This window comes from Dendrobates tinctorius, unplaced genomic scaffold (genome assembly GCF_039654945.1).
Source record: "Dendrobates tinctorius isolate UK_male_01 unplaced genomic scaffold, ASM3965494v1 ptg000102l, whole genome shotgun sequence".
NCBI classification, from domain to species: Eukaryota; Metazoa; Chordata; class Amphibia; order Anura; family Dendrobatidae; genus Dendrobates; species Dendrobates tinctorius.
Window position 1 is genome coordinate 14,258,900 of NW_027361770.1, and position 18,429 is coordinate 14,277,328.

At 45.5% G+C, this 18,429-nt stretch overlaps 1 protein-coding gene across 9 annotated transcripts in view; it reads left to right on the forward strand.

Moving 5' to 3' along the window:
- The window catches only part of EPB41L4B (erythrocyte membrane protein band 4.1 like 4B), a 1,031,490-nt gene that overhangs the window by 221,326 nt on the left and 791,735 nt on the right, over positions 1-18,429 (forward strand). For all 9 annotated transcript variants that reach the window (XM_073587745.1, XM_073587749.1, XM_073587750.1 and 6 more), the window contains 2 exons: positions 13,971-14,015; positions 17,849-17,901. In XM_073587745.1, coding sequence (XP_073443846.1) covers positions 13,971-14,015; positions 17,849-17,901 — 98 coding nt within the window. The remainder of the gene's footprint in view (positions 1-13,970; positions 14,016-17,848; positions 17,902-18,429) is intronic.

The window sequence follows — 18,429 nt, forward strand, 5'->3', positions numbered from 1 at the left end:
TACCCAATGCTAAAGATAGGGTACACAAGCAGAAGAATGTGGCCATAGGCGGCGCTGACCAGAGGAGTTGCGGCTGTGGGCGGAGCTTCACAGAGGATGTCCGCAGCTTGCCCAGCTGGAAATGTGAACCTTGCCTTACTAACTGGGTTTGGCACCCCGAACATCGGGTGTTTGTTGCGCATGTGCATGACAGCATGGAAACAGTTTTTAATTTTCGGTAAAATAATTATTGCGGGTCAGACAGCCGCAGTTCAAACTCTGTTAAATGACAGTATGAGTCCGCAGCAGTGATCAGAGGTAAAAAGTTTACCTCTGGTCACTGGCATCAGCTGATGGGACTACTGTTCTAAATGTGCTGTAAATAAAAAAAACAACAACATGGGTTCCCCTTTAATTTTGATAATCAGCAAGGCAAAACTGACAGCTGGGGGCTACAGTCCTCAGCTGTCTGCGTTCATAAGGTTGGTTATCAAGAATAGAGGGTCCCCACACTGTTTTTTAAAATTATTTAAATAATTTAAAGAAATGACTTGGGGCCATCCCCATTTTTTTGACGACCAGCCTTGTTAAAGCAGACAGCTGGGGGCTTGTATTCTCAGACTGGTAAGGGGCCATGGATATTGCCCCCAGCTTTAAAATAGCAGCCCTCAGCCGCCCAGAAACGGTACAGCTATTAGGCCTCTTTCACACATCAGTTTTTTGCCTTCAGGCGCGATCCGGCTTTTTTTTGTAAAACCGGATCCGGCAAAATGCAATGCCGGATCCAGTTTTTCCCCGTTGACTTGCATTAGCGCCGGATTGTGCCGGATGGCATTGTGTTTCATCCGTTTTTTGCCGGATCCGGCAACTTGTCTCATTCCGGCGTCTGGAAAAAACGGCTACTGTAACGTTTTTTTGTCTCCGGCGAAAAAGCCGGAAGCGCCGGATCCGGCGCTTCCAGCTTTTTGCTACAATGAAAGTCTATGGGCGCCGGAATGCGCCGGATCCAGAAAAAGACGGATCCAGCCACCGGATCCGGTTTTTTTTAAGTCTGCGCATGCTCAGATCCAATTGGCCAGCCCCCAGGAACAGATATAACCTGCTAGACGGATCCAGCAAAAAAACGGATCCGTTTCTACAGTTCTCCAAAATTTATGCCGGATCCGTTTTTTCTAAAAATAGCCGGATCCTGCCTGACGGCAAAAAACTGATGTGTGAAAGTAGCCTTAGATGCATCAATTCTGGCGCTTTGCCTGGCTCTTCCCACTTGTCCTGTAGCGGTTGCAAGTGGGGTAAAATTTGTGGGGTTGGTGTCGCCTTTGTATTGTCCTGTGACATCAAGCCCACGGGTTAGTATTGGAGAGGGGTTTATAAGACTCCTATTCATTACTAATCCTATAGTTATATTGTAAATAAACACACAGCCAGAATAAAGTCTTTTAATTGAAAGAATGACAGTCTCCTTTAATGATTCTAAATTAAACCATACTCGCGTCATCACCCATTCCATCGAAGCCCTCGTTTCCTGTAATAAAACATAAATAAAAAACAACAATATCACTCACCTGTCCGTCGTTCTGTCCCACGCTGTAATCCGTGTCTGGGGATAATCCGTTTTCAACCTGGACGGTGCCAAGATGCGACCGTTCAAGCTGTTATTTGACAGCGTGGGAACCTCAGATGTCTGACTGGAGGTGATTATTTTGCTGCCGATCAAAAGCAGTGTTTGCTGTACTGTCATACACTTGACAGCATGGCAAACACTGGCTGTTTGGGACCCCCATTAAAGTGAATGGGGTCCATGTCTGTTCTGGTACCCAAACTTTTTTTTGACTGTTCGGCTAAACCCACCGGACCCTTACATCCAGGGGTCCACCCATCTCTATTTCTGACTGATGTTAATGAGAAAAACTCCTTTAGGGCACACAGTATTGTTTTTTTTTATGTTACTTGAGCATTTTGAGCTAATAAAAAGCTTTTGAAGTATTTTAAGCATTTTTATGTGGGTTTGAAATAAAACCTGCTTCTAAATGTTCGTAAAAAATGCGTGGATAAGCTCAGAGATGTACTTGCCACAGTTCTTTTGTGTTTTGTGATTGGCTTCCCACGTATAGTTAACATGTCAGACAAGCAATTTTCTATTTTCCCTTCACCCATGACAGCACACCTGAGAGGGATCCGCCCCGCCAGGACAGGAACCTACTGAGATATAAGGGGCGGCACCTCTCCCCCGCTTCAGTTGGGTTCCTGTCCTGGAAGGAACCCCACTGTCGGCAGTGCCTGTCATGGGCAAAGGAAAAAAAAGGAAAGAGAAAAAAAAGGGAACCCAGGCCCGTCCCGGCGCGGGAAGAACAGGTATCTTGTAGCGCCAGCCGTCGGATGCTGGTGGCACAGTCCCCAGGCCCTCCAGGGTTCCGGGTTCGTGTGGGCGCAGGTGGGATCCCCGGTGGCTACGGGAAGCCCCCACCATGCCGCCCTCCCCTCGCGCGCTCCCTCATCTCGATCCCCGAGGCATCTGACGGGAGAGACGCGGACATTTTCCAGCCACTGACATCAGCGGTGCAGAGGATTGTGGGTGCACCTGCTGACATCGGCAACAGGCGACGGTGTCATGGCGCCCGGTGCGATGCCGGCCGGCTTTTTCTGAAGGCAGTCGGCCGGCGGTCGCAGGGGGGAGGGGAGACAGCTGATCGGAGGCCACTCACAGGACGGAGGCATATTTAAACGAGGTACTGCAGCGGGGCAGACGGTGCAGCGATGGAGTCAGAGTAGAGGTCCTTGTCTCTGCCACCCTCACAGCCCTCCGGCCGCAAACATGGAAGCCGCTCAAGCAGCAGCCGCCCCAGCCGCAGGTCAGGAGAGTCCTCGAGATTCAGAGAGAACAGGTCACATGCTCCGACGCAGCCTCCGAGTCCGGTACCCTTGAATGCGGGTGGTGAGTGATCTTCGTGAAAGCTAGCATTTGTGTTAATAGGGTTTCCCTGTCTATGTTTGACCCCGTAGGAAAGGCCCAAGAAAGCAGAAAGCAAGAAAAATAATAGGGACTGCACCATATGTAAAGCGGCCCTAACAAGAGACTGGCAGAAAGACCTCTGTGCCAGTTGTATTCAGCGAACTATGGCAGAGGAAGCGCCTAGTTTCGCGGGTAATCTGATATCGGCCCTTAGGTCGGAAATGGAGGGTTCAATTAAGACCCTATTTAAAAAAGAGGAAAGGTAGAAAGGATCCCCCTAGTTCTCCCTCAAATTCCTCTTCGGCCTCGTCTCAATCGGAACAGGTGTCCTCATCAGACTCCTCAGACAGCGACACGGGGTAAGCCATGTTTTCCGGTGGAAGACACAGATGTCCTCCTAAAGGCCATTAGAACAACAATGGGCCTGCAGGAAGAGAAGGCGACAAAAACCCTAGAAGATGTTATGTTTGGGGGGCTCCAGGAGAGGAAAAAGCGTACCTTTCCGGTGAACGAGAAGATCCAGGCGCTTATTGAGAGTGAGTGGCGGAAACCCGAAAAATCAGGGTCTCTTCCCTCCACCTCTAAGAGGAGATACCCCTTTGAACACAAGGACGCGGAAATATGGGACAAGGTCCCAAAAATAAACGCAGCAGTATCCAGATCCTCTAAAAAATCAGCCCTGCCCCTGGAAGATTCAGGGGTTCTTAAGGGGGTTTTACACTAAGCAATATCGCTAGCAATATCGCTAAAACGTCACCGATTTTGTGACGTTATAGCGATATTGCTAGCGATATCGCTATGTGTGATACTTACCAGCGACCGGCTCCCCCGCTGTCCATCGCTGATCGCGCGAGAATGTCCGGCTCCATTTCTCGTCGGGCGCTTCCTGCTGAGACTTCCTGCTGTGACGACGAGCGACGCTGGACGCGGGCGGGAGGACGCAGGATCGCTGTGTGTGAATGGTAAGTATCGTGCGCTGCGTCGCTGCTGCATCGCAGTGAGATCTTTCTGTATGAAAGCTCACTAGCGATCATTTAGCGATGCACCAGCGATCCTGACCGCGTCGGATCGCTCGTCGGATCGCTGGTGCATCGCTAAATGTAAAAGGGCCTTTAGAGACCCGCTAGATAAGAAAGCAGACTCATATCTGAGGCATGCATGGGAAGCGACTGCGGGAGGATTAAAGCTGGCGATAGCGGGCACCTGCACGGCACACTCCCTCATGATCTGGCTGCAGCAGTTGGAAGAAAAACTAGCATCAAGGGTCCCGAGAGAGAAGATATTGGCGTATATGTATCTCTTGCATGGGGCAGCAGCTTTTTTAGCGGACACCTCGGCGGATTCTATGAGGTTAACGGCCAGAGAAGCAAGTTTATCAAATGCTGCTAGACGAGCACTTTGGCTTAAAGGCTGTCCGGGTGACCTGCAATCTAAGCCTAAACTGTGCTCTCTCCCCTGTGCTGGGAGATTCTTATTTGTAAAGAACTTAGATGACATCCTAGAAAAAGCGAGCAATAGGAAAAAAGGCTTCCCCAGGTTCCCAACAGAGCAGAGAAGACAGCCCTTTCGGAGAGGCGGAAGGTTCAATAGGGGGCGTCCTCCGGCCGATAGAAGGAGATGGGAGGACAAAAGGAAAAAGAGTCAGGCTTTATGTTTGGTGGAGGTACCTCCACCTCGAAAAAGTCACCACAATGACGTCAGTATTCCAGGATGGGGGAGATTGGCACTCCTTTCCCAGGCCTGGGAAAGGATCTCCTCCAATACCTGGATCTTAGGCATCTTAAAAGAAGGCCTGAAAATCCCCTTTGTTCACCAACCGAAACCCGTGTTCGTAGTTACCCCTATCAGAAGAGCGGCCGAAGAACAATTGGCCTTGGAAGCAGAGATCCTGAACCTAATAGACAAACAGGTCCTTTACGAAGTCCCAGACACACAGGGAAGGGGGTTCTATTCGCCACTTTTTTTTTTTTTATCAAGAAACCGGACCAATCATTCAGGACAATTATAAACATCAGAGGACTCAATCGGTGGATAGTGAATCAGACCTTCAAGATAAAGTCAGTGACTACGGCCATAAAGCTACTACATCAAGACTGCTTTATGGCTGTAGTCGATCTGAAGGACTCATATTATCATATCCCTATCCATCCAGATTACCAAAAATACTTGAGGGTAGCACTTTACATCCAAGGCATACTGAAGCACTTTTAAATAAATTTAAAAAAATCAAAACTACAACCCCTAAAGCAACAGACCATCCTGGGATTTATTCTGGACTCAGAGCAACAGGTGTGTCTGCTTCCGGAGGCCAAAAAAGAGAAGGTGCGGAACATGGCTTTGTCAGCCCGAGAACAACCTCAGATGACGTTGAGGAAAGCGATTTCTCTACTAGGCACTCTGACGTCCTGTATTCCTGCGGTCAGGTGGGCCCAATTTCATACCCGTCAACTCCAGTGGGAGATACTAGCAGCACAAAGAGCGCTAGGAGGGCGTTTAGAAGGAGGTCTAGAGCTTTCATTACAGACCAGAGACTCTCTTAACTGGTGGCTGGACATTACAAATTTGGCCTCAGGAATACCTTGGGACAAACAGGCGACAGATGTGATTCTAACGGACGCAAGCTCCCTGAGGTGGGGGGCGCACCTAAGGGGTCACGTAGGCCAGGGGTCCTGGACACCTCAAGAAAGGAGGGCATCCTCCAATCTCAGAGAATTGTGGGCTGTGAACAAAGCCCTAACCCACTTCTTTCCCCTACTCAGGGGTCGCGAGGTCTGCATCATGTCCGACAACAAAGTGACGGTGGCATACATCAACCACCGGGGGGGACAAAATCATACTCCCTTAATGAAAGCAGCAGACGACATCCTGGGCAAGGCAGAGCAACACTTACACTCTTTAACAGCCTTACACATAAAAGGGGCAGAAAACATAGAGGCCGATTTTCTAAGCCGCAATACTCTGAGGCAGGGAGAATGGGTCCTAAATCGGTCCATTTTTCAAAAGATAACGCAGCTTTGGGGGGAACCAGTGATAGACCTCTTTGCCAACAAACACAACAGGCAAACACAAAGGTTTTGCTCCCTAAACCCAAGGGAAGATCCATGGGCAGTGGACTCTCTGCACATTCAGTGGGACTTCAAGCTGGCCTATGCGTTTCCCCCTGTCGCTATGATCCCAACAGTGGTCAAGCAGATCAGGACCGATCAAGCCAGAGTAATTCTGATAGCCCCATTCTGGCCAAAAAGGCCCTGGTTTGCTCTAGAGAATGTCCGTCTCTGATCCATGGGTTCTGCCAGAGATCCCGGACCTTCTAGCCCAGGGCCCGATACTCCACGCACAGGTCAAGGGATTCCATCTGACGGCGTGGAATTTGAAAGGTCGCTTTTAAGGGGTAAAGGGTTCTCCCCGGGGTTGGTGGCCACCCTGCTTAAAAGTAGGAAACCGGTGACAACTAACATCTATGGCAGAACATGGAATAAATTCCTACAGTTCCTAGGTAAGCCGTTAGAACAAGAACCCCCAATTAGTGCCATCTTGGAGTTTTTACAAGCAGGTTTACAGCTAGGATTAGCGGTAAATACACTTAAGGTTCAGGTATCTGCACTAGGGGCACTCTATAACTGCAACTTGGCAGCAAATAGATGGATAGCCAGATTCATCAAATCATGTCATAGGGCTAAACCTATTCCAATACCCAGGATAGCGTCTTGGGATTTAAACCTAGTACTAGAGGCCCTTACAAAAGAACCATTACATCAGCTCCTTGTAAAATTTCTGCCCCTAAAAACAATCATTTTAGTGGCCCTTACTTCAGCCCGTAGAGTAAGCGACCTGCAGGCTCTCTCAGTAAATCCACCCTATGCACAAGTTTTTCAAGACAGGGTGGTGCTAAGGACAGACCCCGCTTATCTGCCGAAGGTAGCGTCAGATTTCCATCGAGGTCAAGAGATTACTCTCCCATCCTTCTGTGATAATCCAAAGAATCCAGGGGAAGAAAAGTTCCATAGTTTGGACGTTAAGAGAGCCCTGCTAGAATACATATCTGTCACCAGCCAGTGGAGGAGGTCCCAGTCCCTATTCGTAGCTTTTCAGGGTGCCAGGAAAGTCTGGGGTTTCAAAAGGGACTATTGCTAGATGGATTAGGGAAGCCATTAGTGTAGCCTACTCAGCTAGTGGTATCCCGATTCCTGACGGCATCAAGGCTCATTCCACCAGAGCTGTGGCAACCTCCTGGGCTGAAAAGGCAGAGGTATCGATTGAACAGATTTGTAAGGCCGCTACCTGGGCCTCACCTTCAACCTTTTTTAAGCACTATAGATTAAATCTATCCTCCTCTGCTGACTTAACCTTTGGTAGAAGGGTGCTGCAAGCGGTGGTCCCTCCCTAAGGTGTTTCGAAGTCTCCAAAAGTCTCTCAGGTGTGCTGTCATGGGTGAAGGGAAAACCACCATGGCTACTTACCGCTAGCCGTTTTTTCCAGAACCCATGACAGCACCCGTATATTCCCCCCCCCTTTTCACTGTATGGGTGTGCACAATTAGCAGGGTGCTTTATATGATGTGGTGTTGGATTAACATGTAACTAACTGGGAAGTCCTCTCAATGCTCTGTAACCCAACTGAAGCAGGGGAGAGGTGCAGCCCCTTATCTCAGTAGGTTCCTGTCCTGGCGGGGCGGATCCCTCTCAGGTGTGCTGTCATGGGTTCCGGAAAAACCGGCTACCGGTAAGTAACCATGGTGTTTTTTCCATCATACAGGATGGCACCACGAGAGAGGGGATCTGCTCCAACAAGGACAGGAAACCTTCAAGATAAAAGGGGCGGCTCCTCTCTCCGCATCAGTTGGTTTCCTGTCCTCGATGGGGAACCCTCAAGATGAAGTCTCTTGAAGAAAGAAGAGGATGCCTGGACCTGGGTTGGATGATTACTGGCAGGCACCGGTTTGCTACATTCGTCACCAGGTACCGGTAGTCGCCATGTATGCCCATGCCCCCCCTGAGCGAGTGCATGACCACAGCCCGTGAGGCAAATGCCTGGGTGAAGTTAGAGCCTCGTAGGCCACATTGGATGTACCCTCCCTGATGCCGACATACCCCATAGAAGTCCACGGAGGCCACTTTGGTGCTCCCTCCCTGTTGACATTTGGTGGCCATGCAGCCCGTGAGACACATCGATGCCTGGGCAGAAGTAAAACTCATCGTAGGCTACCTTTTAAAGGACCCTCCCTGTTGAGCACAAGCCAGGACACCATGGACTGCCCTAGGAAATAGTACCTGAAAACAGTGGTGGCCAGGGCAGTGTAGAGGCTTCTTCCTGAGACCAGGTCCATGGGGGTCGCAAGTAGGAGGGCAGCAGCAGCAGATGTCATGGCGGCCGATGGTGGGGAAATGCCGCAACAGGCCTGGGCGCGCATTGGAAGGGAAAGTCGGGTACGCGCAGCTGAGGGGGACACCCGAGCACAGGAAGCGGTCGGGTACATGAGCGGGAATGTGCACCGGAAGTGACCCGGGTACGCACCGGAAGTAGTATCCGGGGACGCGCGGGCAGTGCATACACTCGGGGAACAGAGGTGCCGGCGTGCACCTGGAGGGAGCATGCACCGAAGGTGCTCCGGAAGCAGAGGACACGCAGCAGCCTTGAGACAATAGGTCGGCATCGAGTGCCGGGGGCACGCGCATACATTATCCTTCGCCGGAAAGTATACACCTGAGTAATAATCTAGGCACTAGACAATGCAGCGCGCATCGGAGGTGGTTGCCGGGTACGCGCACAGGCCAGCTGCAGTACGCATGCGTGGGGGTATATCCAGGGAGCGCAAGCGGCCGACAGATGCAGGATCAACCAGGTGATCAATTTAAAAAAAAAAAAAAAAAAAAGGGGTATTGCTGGCATGAGTCACCAGCCATTCTAGGTTGATTGTGACTGCTCTCATCAGGAACAACAGCAGCTAAGCAGCTTGTAAGATTGAGAGCCTTTCGTCAGATTACTTACAGCTGCATCAGGAGGTGCATGAGTGGCAGTCTCGCTCAGATGAGAAGAGCCAGACGTGCCATAACTACAATGGAAGCCACTTGGGCAGCATGCGGGCGGATCATCATGGTATTAAAAAGGAGGGGTCCATAGTCCCGATGGGAGACAAGTGAACAGACCAGTCAGCCTCCAGATCCGGTACCCGTCCTGTGAAACGTCCGAGTGGTAAGCGAGCTTCGAGAAAGTCCAGTACGATATTGTCTCTTCTCTTGCTCTGTGTCTTGTCTCCTCTCTCCCCTCTTTTTACATACATTGGTGGGGTAGAGCATTGGAGGTCCCTAAAAAAAATCAAAATCAAAAACTAGGAATAAGGAATATTCCTTATGAAAAAAAAGAAATAAAAAGTCCCTTAGGAATAAGAGGTTGTGTCAGGCCTGTATTGAAAAAACAGTAGCGGAGGAGACACCCTCTTTACTGAGAGCCTGCGATCCCTAATCCAGTCGAAAGTCTGTAAGTCAGGAAGGGCTTTGCAGTCAACAGACACGGATAGCAAATCAAGGGATAGGCCAGCCCCTCTTTAATCTCTCAGGAAGACTTCACAGGGATCAGAGGAAGACTCCGTCAAATCTCGCTAATGAGAAAGTAGCTCGGATGAGAAAGATATGTTCCTTGTGGAAGCTACAGTACAGACAAGCTTATTAAAGCAGTCCGGCCTACCAGGGGGCTGGTAGATGCGAAAGTCATAGATCTCATGTTCGACAGCCAGCTATAAGAAAAACATAGAGCCTTTCCTATTAACTAACAGTGGCAAGGACTCATTAAAAGGGAATGGGAAACACCAGAGAAGTCCCAGATAATCAATTCCCTGAAAAGGAGCTACCCCTTTAAGGAAGAGACATCCTCATCCTGGGATGAGGCTCCAAAGATTGACGTAGCAATCTCAAAGGTCTCCAAAATAGTCCTCTCTGCTCTTGAGGATTTAGGATCCCTGAAAGAACCTCGGACATAAAGACAGAAAATTGTCTTAAAGCAGCCTGGGAGACCTTGGCTGGGGCACTAAAGCAGTTTTCCTAGCTGAGGCCTTTGCAGGATCCAGCAAGGCTAGCAGCAAAGTCAGCAGTTTTGGCTATTGTGGGACGCCGTGCAGGATGGCTTAAATGCTGGCCCGGAGGACACACAGGCAAAGATGTAACTCTGCTCTTTACTGTGTGAGGGAAATTTCGTGTTTTGAACAAGCATTGGGTGATGCAAAAGAGAAATTTCCCAAAAAACAGCCATTTCAAGCCTTTTCGGCGCTCCTTTCAGAAGGGCCGGAAGTTCAGGAGACAGCAATATAAGGATCGAGACAGAGACAACTCTGACAAGTGATCCAGAGGTGGGAGAGGCTTCTACTTCGGCAAGCCCTCCAAAGACACCAAAAAAACACTCCAGTGACAGGACTGCTCAGGTGCACTTCCTCCCAGCTTAGGAGAGGATCTCATCCAGCACCTAGATCCGGTAAATTGTGGGATCAGGTCTGGAGTTAAGTAAGGTTCCACCACTGACCTCCACGAGGATATATACAGTCCTCTCAAGAAAGTCAATCTGGAAGGGGGAAGTAATCTCACTCCTAGACAAACATGTGCTGGAAAAGATTCCGGTAGAAGGGTAGAGGTTTTCTCCCCCCTATTTAAAAAAAAAAAAAAAAAAAAAACACCCCAGACAATTCTTGAAGGACAATTGTAAATCTGAAAAAGACCTCAACAGGTATCGGATAATCCCGTCTCCCAAAATGAAGACTATAAGGTCAGCAGTAGAACTCCTCCTTCCTCAGTGTTATATAGCAGTCCTGGACCTCAAGAACGCTTATCACCACATTCTAATCTGGCAATAAGGTTGCAGATGTCTGTGTGGCAGTCCAAATGGGGTTTCAGTGGCATCACTTTCAATATAGGGCTCTGCCCTTTGGAGTACGATAACCCTCGAGTTTTCACAAGATTAATCACAGAAGTCACAGCGCTCCTCAGAGAAAAAGATACTCTGGTGATACCATATCTGGACAACTTCTTGGTAGTGGGAAGAAATCTCTCTTACTGTGAAGAACAAGTCAGAATAGTGATGGTGTCACGTGTACCTGTCCTGTGTGACACGACCCGCAGATCGGTAACTGAATCAACAAGACAAAAGGGGAACTCCGGGGAAACAGTTACAACGGTGGGCCCTGCAATAGGGAACAGGGACGTGGAGACCTCCTGCACTCCCCTGAGGCAGTGTCCCTGAACACTCCTAACGTTCCCTACACAGGCTCTTCACCTGTCGCCGAGCAGGATACCTGAATCCCTCACTATCCCTGCACGTATCCCTTGCTAGGGAACTGGATAGTGCGGACACTGGTCCCACCTCTGCACTAATACACACGAAGGAAAAAAGGGGAAAACACCAAAACACTTTATCTTTGCTGCAGTCACCAGGCAGCAGAGTGCAATGGATACAAAAAAACAGCAAGATCATACCCACAAAGAGGGAACACCTCAATTGCACAAGGAATACAATGGATAGAAAAAATTCAATTTTATTAATGACCAGAATACATGCATAACAATACCAAAACATATATAAAAACAATTAAAATTGCATCTAATTAATGCAAAGAAGCCCAGAACAATGCCACACCTTAATATGGAGACTGTGGCAAGCCACACAGGGATCTCACAAAGGCGCTATATAAGAAAAATAGCTGGCTTAAACATGTATAACCACACAATCAATGTATGAGTTAACACACCATCAAATCAGCATGAGTCACACATGGATAAATATGCACCAAAATACAGAAATGTACGCAACCAAAATCAGGGTGTGAATACACTATCAAAGAGGCGGGGTCCAACAGTACAAAGTACACGTCTCAGCCCTGGCAGCCTTATTCAACTGTGACCTGGCAACCAATAGGTGGGTGGCCAGGTTTATCCGGGCCTGTACTAGAGCTGACTCCTCCTCCTTGGGGGTCTAAATTTAGTCCTATCATCTCTGACAGAGTCCGTTTGAACCACTAAACACAACATCAGATAAAGATTCTAACATCAAACAGCCTTATTAATGGCACTCACATTGGCCCGTAGGCTGAAGATTTACTCGCATTATCAACAGACCCTCCCTACACTCAGGCCATGGGCGATATAGTTGTTAAATTTATATCCAGCACACCTTTCCAAGGTGGTATCAAAATTCCATAGGGCTCAGGAGATGATCTTGCCCTAACCCTAACAACCAGAAGGAGAAGAGGCTTCATTGCCTAGATGTGAGGAGATGTATCCTGCGGTATTTAGCGGTAACGAGACCTTGGAGAAAACAGAGGGCCTTATTTGTCTCATTCCAGGGGGCAAGGAAGGACCTTAAAAGCCTCTAGACAGACTATAGCTAGATGAGTGAGAAAGACCATTATGCCAGCATATAGCAGTGCAGGCAGGGCTATTCCAGAAGGTATAAAAGCCCACTCCACAAGGGCCATGGCGACATCCTGGACGGAGAGCAGACGCTCTCATTGACCAAATCCGTTAGGCGGCCACTTGGTCCGCTCTGTCTACCTTTTGTCAAATATTATAGGTTAGACCTATTGCTACCTCTGATCTCACATTCGGGAGAAGAGTGATACAATCAGTGAGCCCTTCCTAAGAGAATACAAATCTCTGTAACTCTCTCGTGGTGCCGTCATGCATGATGGAAAAACACAGGTATTACATACCTGGTGATGTGTTTTTTCATGAGACATGATGGCACCCTTATATTCCCTCCCTATTGATCACATCATTAGTGGGATGCATTATTAGCATTATACACTCCCTTGGGTGTTGGAAATTTAATAGTATAAAGGATGTATTATTTATATGTATACTAGCCTGCAGAGTTCCTCTCATGCTCTGTAAAACAACTGATGCAGAGAGAGGAGCCGCCCCTTTTATCGTGAAGGTTTCCTGTCCTTGTTGGGCAGATCCTCTCTCTCATGGTGCCGTCGTGTCTCATGAAAAAACACATTGCCAGGTATGTAATACCCGTGTTTTTCTGTCCTTATGGTTGGGGGGCCACATAGTGCCATTGCGGGTCACATGTGGCCCCGGGCACAGGTAGTGCACCCCTTCTCTAAAGCTTATCTATCAATTATCATTCATACTTGTTAGTTTATGTGCACACATTGAGTACTTGCAACAGATTTTTCTTCAGCACGGTGTTGGCTGGAAAACCCTATGTAATATACGCTCATGTTTTTGTGTGCAATTTTTCTTATTCAGATTCATTTGAATGGGTGAAAACTATTTAAAAAATTGACATACAGTACTTAAATATGAAAAAATGCATTGAAGGTCCAAATTCACAAAGAAAAAATAAGCAGCTTGTGTGTGAAATATCAGGAATCTCATTCTCTTTGCTGGTACTGTAAAATGCTATGTTTTTTTCATAGAGAAAAAAATGCAGCAAAAGGCGGTTTATGAACAATGTCAGTTTTTCACGTACAAATTCATAGAAATCAGTGGTTTTCACGGATACAACTCAAACCTATTACGGTCTGAGCAGCTTTTCACAAACTGAGTGGTCTGCTCAAAATCACTGAGAAATGTCCAAATTTTATCTCTGCTCAAACTCCCCAATGCAATTCTATGGGTCCATGAAAAAATCAGACATTATTTGGATGCCTTCTGTATGCTATCCATCCATTTGTCAAGGAATGTTTGATAGTCTGAATGAGACTGAATACTTTTTTTTTCATTTAATATTCTTGTTCTGCATATTTTCCCCTCTCAATTCTATATTATTTGACATTTCTACAATTCTAAACTTAGTCTACCTTACGTTCGCTGCCACAGCTTTAGTTCAATGGACTTTCATATTTTCCCATTTATCATGTCAAGACAGGATACTAAAAAAAAATGAGAATGGAAGATAACATTTGAGAAGGCAAAAAAACATACTATTAAACTATACCCTTATTTATTTTAAAATTACTTACGGTATATTTTTATTCTTGTTAGGAAAAGAATGACATCCTACTGTTCTGAATATTTTTTTTTTTTTTCTTCAAAAAATTTTTTTACAGGTACTTATTTGTATTACAACTTAGACAAGACATCTTATCCGGAAAGTAAGTAACTTTTCAGACTGTTTTGTAATATTAATTATAGCAGCTATATGGTCTTGGAAATGCATATGTTATGCATATCTCATTGTGTGTCCTATCATTAGTGTTTGTCATAATCTAACCTGATTTAGCAGTATTTCCACTTCATATTATATAAAACACATTTTGGAGATGCCTTATATGGGTAAAAGTATTGGACATCTACACATTACAACTGCAAGAGCTTGTATGACTGCTGATTCATTATAAACCCTTTGTTATTAATACACAGTTGCATTCCCCCCTATGCAGGTAAAACAACCTTCACTTCTCTGAGAAGGCTTTCTATGAAATTAAGGTTACGTCTGTTGAGGTTTTTTTTCTCCTCATTCACCCAAAATTGCATTTGTGATGTCAGATGGCCTGGCTCGCATTCTCCTTTTTCTTATATCCTAAAGGTGCTCAATAGGGTTAATGTCAGGGATTTGCACAGTCCGGTCAAGTTCTTCCACACCAAAGTCATTCCTTAATAGTGCACTGGAGACCAGTCATGCTGGAACAGAAAAGGATCACTTATATCATTAGTTGGGTGCTTTATGAGAACTTTTTTAGTTCAGAAACAAATAACACTCGAAGTAGACAAGCAGAAAAGATGAGGACATGTCCTCCAATAATGAAGACATGTGAGAAAAACTTTAACTGCAGAACCATGGGTCTGCATTATTGGAGAACCTGTCCTTATATTTTTGATATTAGGACTGGGCAATCTATATATTGGACCCTTGAAATTTATAGAACTACTGGCAAATGGGTGAGAGTTATCAACATTTTCAATTTTTAATGTTCTTTGTTTCTAGACTGGGAAATCTGCTAAGTTCTCATATTGCGCACCCCTATTGATAAATGTGAGCATTTTCTGCTTGATTAGTTTTTTTATGTTTGCAGCGGGGAACACTTTACTATTGCAGTATTCAGGTCTTATCTGGATTTACTTTGTGGGACAAAAGCGGGACATCTCAAACTCAAAAGCATACAAAATGTCTTGTTTTCTGGAAGCCTTAAACAGTTATTCCTTGAAAAATTAAGATACCCTTAACCATAAGTAATAACTGATGTATTGTTGGTGGTCCAACTGCTCTGACTCCTAGTCATTCTGAGATTGGGACTCTTGTACCACAAGAATAGGTCTTTGTGCTCCCATATTGAATGACATGATGGTGCTCGTGCTTGGCCTCCGCTCTATCCATTTTCTATGTGACTGTAAAGTACAGCACTTTGCTATCTCCATAGTCCCTGCACTTCATTCAGTATGGGGCTGCAGAGCCCAGTGATAAATTGTCACCTATCCAGCACTTGCTTAAAACACTTTATACAAGTATGACTTAAGAGACTCTGTCAGTAGGATCAATCTATCTAAGCTATCTATCTGTACATGTAGGTCACAGAAAGTTGAATAAAGTGATTCCTTGATATCTACAATCCATTGTCTTAACAGCTCATTTGCATGTAACACAAGAAAACACAAAATGACAAATTTGCAAAAAATACTCTGCAGTAAAAAACATGACCGTAATCAGCAAGTGCTGTATAACGAATACAGGGTATTTAGTCGATATGTTTTTTGCAAAAAATTTATACCAAGCCGCTTCACCACGTCACTGTAACCCTTCACGAAGCAGTCCCTATCTAATGTATTTAAAACCTGAACAGTGTCTAAATGAACAGGATACAGACAGGCGCCTCCTAGCATATGGGCTTGTGGTGTAAGACAGCTCATTAATGTGCATGTCACACAGGAGAGGGGTGGGGTCTCCCAAACCATGCTTAGCAAGGAAAAACGGATTAAAAACATATGTGACATGCACAAGTGTGAACAAGTTGGTAAGACAATGCTCACACGACCCAATGGCTGAAACACAACAAGAGAACACAAAATGACAAATTTGCAAAAAATACTCTGCAGTAAAAAACATGACCGTAATCAGCAAGTGCTGTATAACGAATACAGGGTATTTAGTCGATATGTTTTTTGCAAAAAATTTATACCAAGCCGCTTCACCACGTCACTGTAACCCTTCACGAAGCAGTCCCTATCTAATGTATTTAAAACCTGAACAGTGTCTAAATGAACAGGATACAGACAGGCGCCTCCTAGCATATGGGCTTGTGGTGTAAGACAGCTCATTAATGTGCATGTCACACAGGAGAGGGGTGGGGTCTCCCAAACCATGCTTAGCAAGGAAAAACGGATTAAAAACATATGTGACATGCACAAGTGTGAACAAGTTGGTAAGACAATGCTCACACGACCCAATGGCTGAAACACAACAAGAGAACACAAAATGACAAATTTGCAAAAAATACTCTGCAGTAAAAAACATGACAGTAATCAGCAAATGCTGTATAACGAATACAGGGTATCGACTAAATACCCTGTATTCGTTATACAGCACTTGCTGATTACTGTCATGTTTTTTACTGCAGAGTATTGTTTGCAAATTTGTCATTTTGTGTTTTCTTGTGTTTCAGCCATTGGGTGGTGTGAGCATTGTCTGACCGACTTGTTCACACGTGTGCATGTCACATATGTTTTTAATTCATTTGCATGTAAGAAAACGTGAATTTTTGTGGATTAATCCCTTTATGACCACCGATGCGCCTTTTAACGGTAGCAGTTAAGGGTACTTAAATCACAGTGCCGTTAATTAACGGCGCTGAGGAATAAGCGTATAGGGCCCCCCAGAGTTGGAATTTTTCTGGGGTCTCTGACCTTTCCCAGCACCGATGCAACGCAGTACTTTACTCTGCCCTCAACAGGGCAGATAAAGTACGCGTGTGCAGGAGCCGAGGGAGAAGCAAGGAGGAGGACATCACTGTATAAAGATGGGAGGCGCCGGACCGCGACACCCACTGCCCCCCCGGTGAGTATAATCTAACATGTTTTTCTTATCTTTCAGGTTTCATCAGGGGTTTATCTACAGCATTACAGAATGCTGTAGATAAGCACCTGTTGGCGGTGGCCCCAGCTTATTGGGCAAAAATGAGGTGACAGATTCCCTTTAAGTTTATTTACAGTTAAATCATTGTGATTATCCGAGAGTGCTAGAAGTAGCCTCTGCCTCTTCCATGTTATACAGCGGCTCCTTTGCTACCACATAAGGCTGCTGCACACCTTTATTATAAAAAGAGAGACAAATGACACAGAATGTCACCATTGACACCACCTCTTCCTCCCTGCACAGTGATCCATGTTCAAGTCAGAGAGCATGGCTAGAAACTTGTAGTCCTCAACAAAGAACAATGTCCTATGATCCGTGTGGCAGCTGAAGATCATATCTTTGAATCTGCTAACAAAGCAGAGCATCATCTCGGGCAAGAACTCTGCTTTCATGATCATGTACAGTAACAAAAAAAAGTGCAATCAGAAAGTAAAGATGCAAACTGCCACACCCAATTTTCCCTTTAGAGCGCGTTCACACATGACGGCCACAGTTTTTTTTTTTTTTCTTTTTGGCAATGGTCTTTTTGCTGCAATTTTGAAAATCACAACAAAACAGTACGCATTTGCTACAGTTATTGAAAACATAACATGAATGCAACATGTGAACATAACCTTAAATGAAACGGTAAAGTAGGATTTCCATTGATTGCAAGCATCACGATCATATAATGATTTTTGAATGTTAAATCTTTAGTTGGCTTTTGAAGTACGGCAATACTGACCTTTTAGCTAAACTTGGGTTCAAACGTGTTGTCCAAAAAACATCCTTGTTACATGCTTAGTGAGTCTGAACTTACACTTACCTTATCTCATTTATATTTTACATGAACATTTGTGCTTGTTTCTTGTTTTGTAGATTGAAATGTCCGTATGAAATATCTGTAGAGTTGGCCGCTTTCTGCTTACAAGGTAGGAGTATACCAATAAGTGTATGGAATGCCACCGTTAAAAATAAATATATATGCCATATATACTCGAGTATAAGCCGAGGCCCCTAATTTTGCCACAAAAAAACTGGGAAAACTTATTGACTCGAGAATAAGCCTAGGGTGGGAAATGCAGCAGCTACTGGTAAATTTCAAAAATAAAAATAGATACCAATAAAAGTAAAATTGAGACATCAGTAGGTTAAATGTTTTTGAATATCCATATTGAATCAGGAGCCCCATTTAATGCTCCATACAGTTCATGATGGCCCCCATAAGATGCTCCATACAAAATGTGCCCCATATAATGCTGCACAAAGGTTAATAATGGCCCCATAAGATATCCCATAGATATATCAGCACCATATGCTGCTCCATAAAGGTTGATGGCCCCATAAGATGCCCCATAGATATAAACTGCTCAAAAAATAAAGGGAACACTTAAATATCACATCCTTTTTTAAGTGTTCCCTTTATTTTTTTGAGTTGTATATATACCCCATATAATGCT